Here is a 6853-nt window from a genome sequence, read left to right as displayed (position 1 = left end):
ATCGATCGATCACCAAGTAGACACTTTTATTTGCTTTTCTTGTCAGCGGCCAGCGCATCGTGAAGCGCCGACACGCACTTCTCAAAGCGGTCCATGGCCAGTGTTCCGTTGCCGTCGAAGAAGGACGCCACCGACGAGGTCATGTGGCTCTCCAGCCACGTCTTGTGCTCGCCGTCCGTAAAGGCCACTCGCAGCGTGTACTGGTCGTCGAACCTGCCGGCGAGCAGACAGCCGTCAGCCCGGCCCCCAAGGCGACGCGTTCCGAGCACGCTTACCGCTTGAGCGAGGATGCCAGCTGCCACACGCGGTCCGGATCCATCCCGGCCGGGTCCTTCTGGAGGGCCACCAGGAAAATATTCTTCTCCTTGTAGGACGTGTACAGCGTTAGGATCCCCATCATGATGAAGTAGGTGAGGGCCGCCGTTAAGGAGTACGTTCACGACTCGACCCGACGTTTCCACCGGGGCCGAACGAGCGAGCGATTCCTGACGCCATTGCGCGTGATTCTTGTGGTACACATGAACATAGTTGAGAAATGAGGTGAAATGGAGCAGTTGCCTAACGTGAAAAAAGGCGACACATCACAGTGCGAAGGATATGAAACCACGCAGCAGGCCAGGACGGGTCTGGACTCGGGGAAGGGACGCAGGTAGTCCCAGACCAAGGCCACCATGGCAAAGACGCACGAGACCGTACAGATGACCAGACGGCCGTCCACCAGACCAAAGTGCTCCTCATAGCCGTACTTCTCCAGCAGCACCTGCGCGCGCGACCGGTACAATTTATGTGTACCCCAAACTTCTCAACAGCCCCAAACTTCTCGACAAGAACATGTTGGACGCTAGCCTCATTTTTCACTCGGCATCAGACTTGTTTTATAGCATTTACTGTTTGGATGCTAGTCATTTATCCTTCCAACCATCTTGGTTCTTGCAGAGCGCATTTCGACTCCACTTATTTAGTAGCTATTCCCATCTCCATCATTGGACCTAGGTCCAAGTAGACAATTGGTAGACACCCACCTGCTTAGCTGCATCATCCAGAGAGTTCTTGACCGCGGCGCCGTCCCATTTGTCGATCTTCACTGGCTTTTCGTCGATTCTCCACTGAAACAAAGCCCCTCTACGTCATTACACCCGTACCGTGTCATTTTCGGGCATTTTGTGTGTGGGTTTGTGTGTAAGGGTGGGGGGGGGTCTCAAATCACGATGGGAATATCTGTCAAAACAATATACGTGACTAATCTTCTCCTGAAATTGTTCACGCCTAGCAGCAACTGATGAGTAATCTGTTGATAACATTTTTAGTGAACCAGATATAGGATTTTTTTTGAGGTCCTAATCTGTTGATAACATTTTTAATGAATCAGATATAGGATTTTTTTAATGTCCATCTCTTTGTGTTAAAAATGACTTTGAAGAAAATGCTATGTCATATGCCATAACGGAGGTACAGAAATTTCCTGTTGAGTGGCTCGAATCAGGGTTTTGACAATTTCAGGCCTATCAATTGTTGTAAGTGATTAATCAGAAAAAAATTGACAAAAGGGCTCTATCTTTTGCCTGGTGCTCTGAACTTTCCTTTTTGACGTTTTCGCAATGCCCCCCCCCCCCCCCCCTTAACGTTTTATGCAAGGTCGCTCTAGCGATTTTTTAGCTAAAGTTGATTTGAGCTCAAATTTGTTGTTGCTGGATTAGTAGCCGCTTGCAGGCGCCTCACGTCTTGATCTATTTTGGCAGCCGTTTCCCTCGTCGCTTAGATTTGATTCTAGAGCGATGTAGTACACTTTCATCTTTGCCATTACAGCGTGGAGAGGAAGTAGTACACTTTCAACTTTGCCATGACAGCGTGGAGAGAAAAACCCAAAAGGCCGCCGCTGTTCAAACGAAGTCATTCGAGGAGCCTTCATTCAGCGTAGCATGTTAGCTCATGTGGCCCTCCGCAGGCAGGCACTTCTCTGCCTCTCAAACAACCATTGTTGCCGATTTTGCTCTGGGCGGGACGACACGATCAAGAAAAGAAAAAAAATTCAACACATGAGCGTACAAACTCACTTTCTCTAAGAGGCCACTCTTTCCATTGCGCGCAGCTGCCATTTTGTCTTCCGCCCCAAACAACGCTGACCTGGCTGTGCTTCTTCCTTCTTCTTCTTTGCGGCAACCTAATGGAGCATTACCGCCACCTACTGTTCTAGAGTATGGGTCACAGCTCACGATACAAAGTTCCTATTACATACATATAGTAATATTTCAAAGAAAAGGCCTCATTCTATATTGTTACTCCGTCACTGACCTGGCTGCTTTCTATTGGTTGGACCATAACCACAAACGTGAGACGTCATGAAGCCACGACGCGGTAAACTGGGAACGTTTTATCCGCATTAAGAAGTAAATCTGTCCATAAATCTTGTAACATACGAATAGGTACGCGTGTTTTTTTTTTTTTTCTTCTTTCACAAATTGTTGTCGTGGCGGGTTCGCTGCAGTATCCCTAACCTGCAGTAACCTCATGATCATGTGTGTCACATTTGGACATAATCAGTCAACTGCTCGTTTCTTCCATTTGGGAGCACATCCCCCACGACACTTCTCTTGGGACGTCGCCTTGATGGTCAGACGTCAACATTGACGTGATTTCTAAACTATGTTTCCAGTCACTTGTATTGTTGCCAGTTTTATTTTAACTTGCATTTGCTCGATGAGCACAAACATGAAACGCTGCTGCCTGCCCATTTTTTTTTTCATTTAATTTTTATGTATAAAGTTGTCTTGCTCATTCGTACAAAATGTCACAGTTTGATTTGGCAAGCCAAACTCTCTGCTCCATCAAGCCAAACACAGCTCCTCTAGAAAATGTACAGTATCATGTCAATCAAACTTTAGGAGAGTAGGGAAATTGACGCGCAGAGCAAAGGCAGAGTGCCTCCGCTCCGCTCCCATTGGTTTGCCAACCGTTTCACCGGTCGGACGGAGCCTCGTGCTCCGCTTAATTATTTTGCACACTGAGTTAGAGGGTATTTCCAAACACGTCCATAAATAATCATCATCATTTCGTCATAGAAAATACATTAAAGCTGGCTTGTGTCGAGAAAAGGAGCCCTTCAGCTGAGGAGGTGAACTCATTGGAACAAAAAAACAAAATCACAATGTGTAGGAAATGAGAGTATTGATAGAGAAGTTTTGCACACTGGAAGAAAAGAAACATCGAATGAATGTGTGTGTGTGTGTGTGGGGGGGGGGGGGGCTCCACCACATCTAACATTTTAACTTTGATTCATGAAAGAAAAAGCAACACCAATTACAGCGCAACCTGAAACTTTTCACTTCATGCAAGGACATTTCTTCAGGTGAAGTAAACCTTCTTTATAAATTGCGCTTCGGCGTGAGCGCAGTCGTCGGATGAGCGTAGGCGCGAGTAGGGGTGTGTATGGCCATTTGTCGACGTGTGCCCCGCCATTGGCTGGCGACCGCTTCGGGGCAAACCTGGGGAGGATAAGATGATGAATGAATGAAATCATTGGATCGCTTCACCTTAGTAAATGAGTTTACGTGAAGTTCAAATTTTGGGGTTCCACTAAATGTATTTCCATGAATCACAGCTCAAATATTTGGTGTCGAGGAAGTTTGAAATACTGCACTATTGTCGCGTAGCTGCGCGAATCCTCCTCGGCCCCATCCTGATCGCCGTACATCCTTCATTGACAAAGACTATTATTTCATTTGTTTTTGTTTTTTGTCACGACAGCGGCGCCCTCAAAGTACATCACGGCGACAGCTAACGCTGCTGGTTGATACGGCGCGAGCGTCGCAGGTCGAGCCTCCTGCGGCTGTGATTGGCCATCCAGGAGCGTAGGAAATACTTGTCCCCCGGGGGGGCGCGCTCCCTCTCAAACTGTCTTTGCAGCTTGAGGGCGAAAGCCCGGTCCTTCCTCTCCTGGCAGACTCGGGGGGTGGCGGCGTCCTGGTGTTTGGTCTTTCTGCTTCGCTTGGAGGCAGCCGTTTCCTTGCGGGGGCTCAACGAGCCCTTTGCCGCCAGCTTGCACGACTGGAAGCTTGAGCCACGGGCGTACGGGGAGAAGGAATGTCTGCGTCCAAACAAGGCGCCGACGCCGGCCCCCGACTCCAGTTCAGCATCGCCGCCGCGTGAGGGAAAGTCGCCGCAGTAGTGGACGGCGGGCACGCGGATCTTGAGGGAGCGGCCATCCGGGCCAGGAGGATCGAAGAGCAGCTTCCGCTTGTTGTTGGCAGTGCCGCCGGCCTCCGGCATGTCCGTGACGGGGCTGGTCAGTGTCCCCTTGGAGTTCACCTTGAAGCTCTGGCGGTCCAGCTCGATCTGCCGCCAGCGCTGCAGCACGGCGGGGCTGGCCTCGTAGCTGGTGGGCTTGTGCAGGCGCCACGTCAGATTCCGGGGCGTGGACTTGACCACGGCGGGCTCAAGCAGGCGTCCGTCCGCCAGCCGCTTGGGCGGCGTGCAGGGCGAGCACACGATGGGCTTAAAATGGTTGAGCTCTTCCGAGATGCTGTCGTTGCTCTCGGGGCTGACCGAGCGCTCGGGTGGCGCGGCGGCCGCCGGCGGGGCCACGCCGCCGCGCCGCGCCGGCCGCCGGTCGGGGCCGCCGACGGGCGCCGAGGCCGACCGACTGTTCTCTGACGACAGGAGGATTCCGGCCGTGAAGCTGTGAGCTGCCCCCGCCTGCAACGGCAGCGTCGCAGAGTTACAGCACATCGCACCGCCGGGTGACGCGTGGACTCGGACGGCGTGACATGTGGACTCGGACGACGTTAAGGTCACGAGGCAAATAAAATGTCACCTGACATTCGCGGCAGGAAGCCAGGTCTTGAGCGGACTCCGATGGCACTTGGGGGCGAGCGAGCCAAACCGCGTCGGCGTCCCCCTTGGTTTTCCCCCGCGCGTTGTCGCCGGCTTCCGTGCAGCTGCGACTCCTCTGCACGCCACTGAGGAAGACGGACAGAGGTATGAGGTCGAGGCGGGCGAGCATGGGCCGGCCGGCTGGAGAGAGCAAGCACCTGGCGACGCCCGACATAGTCCGGCTCCTTCTCACAAAGGCCGAGAACCTCCTGATGCGCCTGGACACGGGCTCCTCGTTCTCCGAGTCAGACAGCACGCCCTGCAACGTGGACAAGAGCAGTCCCTTGGAAGCAACGTTCAAAATTGGAAGACGTCGACTCTCGTTCTGAAGTCCCATTCTGCTTCAGCAGCGAGGACTTACCGAATCTTGGCCGCGTTGGGGCGAGCCGCTTTCGTCCTTGCGGAGGCCGCGCCTCCTCACGTCTTCCCGCTCCTCGCACATGGACAGCTCCATCAAAAGGAAAACATTGACGCTTACGCACCCGTTTGCGACGTACGCGACGCAGCAGGAAAAAAAATAACAACGCAAGAACGGCCACGGGTCTCACCGGACTTTGACTCGGACTCACCTTGCGCGTCAGGTTGGGACCTGAAGACGAGCCCTCGGTTGACTTGTGCACGGCGCTCGGACACACAAACACGTCTGAGCGTGCACGAGCAAAAAACACAGAAGAAGACTTGAGTGGTTTGAAACGGCTTCTAGCTCTGCATTGTAGCCAAGCGCAGAAGCCCATCTCACTTGGTTCCTCACATTGACTCTGAACGTCTCGTATTGGCAGATGACTCCGCGCGTGGGACAAAGGAGCTCATCCGTACTTGACCCAGGTAGGGGCCATTACACCGATGCACAAAAACCCATTTTGATCTGTCCTTATGTATTTTTTTTTTTTTATTCAACGTTGACATGCTTCGTAAGCAAAATGAGCATCCGCAAGTGACAAAGACATAAGGATAAGACTGCAAAAGGTAGAAAAATGTGAAAATCAGACGCAGCAAAGTCCAAATCCGGCTCTGCATAAACAATCAAATGGCTGCAAGATGCTTGGATAACTTGCTTGATATTTGTTGAGCGTATCAGCGGAATGTGACTGAATGGGCCGCACTCCCGTCAATTCAATCAAGCACACATAGCTCGACACTACAGAGAGAGTGTCTCGGGAGAACTTGTCAAGCAACTTGTCAACACGCTCAGAGGGAGTTGGAATCAAGAGTGAAAGGACTCTTCGGGTCCCATCAAGTTCAACCGAGATCAACATGGCTGAAGAGCACCCGAGTCAAGTTGTCAATGTGGAAAGTGGAGCAAAACGACGTCCAATGCTCACCTGATGGCCGCACGCGGGCGTCCGCCGCCGCCACCGCCGCCGCGACCCTGCCGGCCGCCCCGCCGCCGCCTTTCCGCTCGGCCTCTGTGCTCCGGCGCCACCGGGCCGAGCAGGAGCGGCGACTGGGCTCGCTGCTGCGGTGGATTGCCGACGCCGTTCCGAGTACAGGAGATGCCCGGGCCGCCGCCGGATCCGCCGCCGTGTGCGCCGCCTCCGCCGCCGCTGCCGCAGCCTTTCCGGAGCGTCGGCCAGTCACCGCGGCCGCCATCTTCCCCAGTGACTGCTGCTGAGCGTTCGAGTTCAAAACAAACCCCGCCCTTCCTTCCACTAAGTCTCGAAAATACGCGTGTGCGTGAGCTTTGGTCTGTGTGTGTGCGCGCACGCGTGCGCGCTCTTCAAACTCCTCCACGCTCGTCTTGATTTCAATCTTTTATTTAAAATCACTCTGGCTGCTCTTTGTGTCGCGTTTTCAATGCTTTTTTTCTTGTCAAAGTTAGCTTTTCAATAAAGTTTGGTTGAAAAAAAATCAAAAATACGACTAATGTCAAGACACGTTTTTTGTTGACAAGAGCCATTGGATTCATATCACATTTGTGGCTGATAATAGCTGTCACTTTTTCCTCCCTTCTCGGTCGGCGGTTGCCATTTTGCGTCGCTTGAAA

The 6853-nt window shown here is 52.5% G+C and overlaps 2 protein-coding genes across 3 annotated transcripts; both read right to left on the bottom strand.

Moving 5' to 3' along the window:
* Position 1: 1 nt before the first annotated feature.
* spcs2 (signal peptidase complex subunit 2) lies at positions 2-2263 on the bottom strand. Its single transcript, XM_088380547.1, has 5 exons — positions 2055-2263; positions 1023-1106; positions 601-760; positions 276-411; positions 2-213 (listed from the first exon to the last, which is right to left on the bottom strand). Exons 1-5 carry the CDS (start codon positions 2094-2096, stop codon positions 27-29), a joined length of 609 nt encoding a protein of 202 aa, XP_088236673.1. The 5' UTR covers positions 2097-2263; the 3' UTR covers positions 2-26.
* Positions 2264-2728: 465 nt separating this feature from the next.
* On the bottom strand, positions 2729-6582 carry rnf169 (ring finger protein 169). Of its 2 annotated transcripts, none has more exons than XM_088380529.1 (6): positions 6192-6582; positions 5439-5512; positions 5231-5317; positions 5028-5128; positions 4811-4955; positions 2729-4692 (listed from the first exon to the last, which is right to left on the bottom strand). In XM_088380529.1, exons 1-6 carry the CDS (start codon positions 6457-6459, stop codon positions 3775-3777), a joined length of 1593 nt encoding a protein of 530 aa, XP_088236655.1. In that variant the 5' UTR covers positions 6460-6582; the 3' UTR covers positions 2729-3774. The 2 variants fall into 2 exon arrangements, with proteins under 2 accessions (XP_088236655.1, XP_088236654.1); XM_088380528.1 differs by having other exon boundaries at positions 5231-5324; positions 5440-5512.
* Between the last annotated feature and the right edge of the window lie 271 nt (positions 6583-6853).

The sequence above is a fragment of the Syngnathus floridae genome, chromosome 7 (genome assembly GCF_059516105.1).
Source record: "Syngnathus floridae isolate MCC-2025c chromosome 7, RoL_Sflo_1.0, whole genome shotgun sequence".
Classification (NCBI taxonomy): Eukaryota; Metazoa; Chordata; class Actinopteri; order Syngnathiformes; family Syngnathidae; genus Syngnathus; species Syngnathus floridae.
The sequence above is the reverse complement of the archived record's forward strand: the minus strand, read 5'-3'. Positions and strand labels throughout refer to the sequence as shown.

Bases quoted from the DNA above. Each gene is read 5' to 3' on its own strand.
- spcs2 (XM_088380547.1), bottom strand. From the start codon at position 2,096: ATGGCAGCTGCGCGCAATGGAAAGAGTGGCCTCTTAGAGAAA. The intron at 412-600 runs CATATCCTTCGC...CGGCGGCCCTCA, and splicing joins CCTGGCCTGCTGCGTGGTTT to CCTACTTCATCATGATGGGG. The intron at 214-275 runs GTAAGCGTGCTC...GCTCGCCGGCAG, and splicing joins CTGGCATCCTCGCTCAAGCG to GTTCGACGACCAGTACACGC.
- rnf169 (XM_088380528.1), bottom strand. From the start codon at position 6,459: ATGGCGGCCGCGGTGACTGGCCGACGCTCCGGAAAGGCTGCGGCAGCG. The intron at 5,129-5,230 runs GTAAGTCCTCGC...TCCACGTTGCAG, and splicing joins CCCAACGCGGCCAAGATTCG to GGCGTGCTGTCTGACTCGGA. The intron at 4,956-5,027 runs GTGCTTGCTCTC...CGTCTTCCTCAG, and splicing joins ACTATGTCGGGCGTCGCCAG to TGGCGTGCAGAGGAGTCGCA.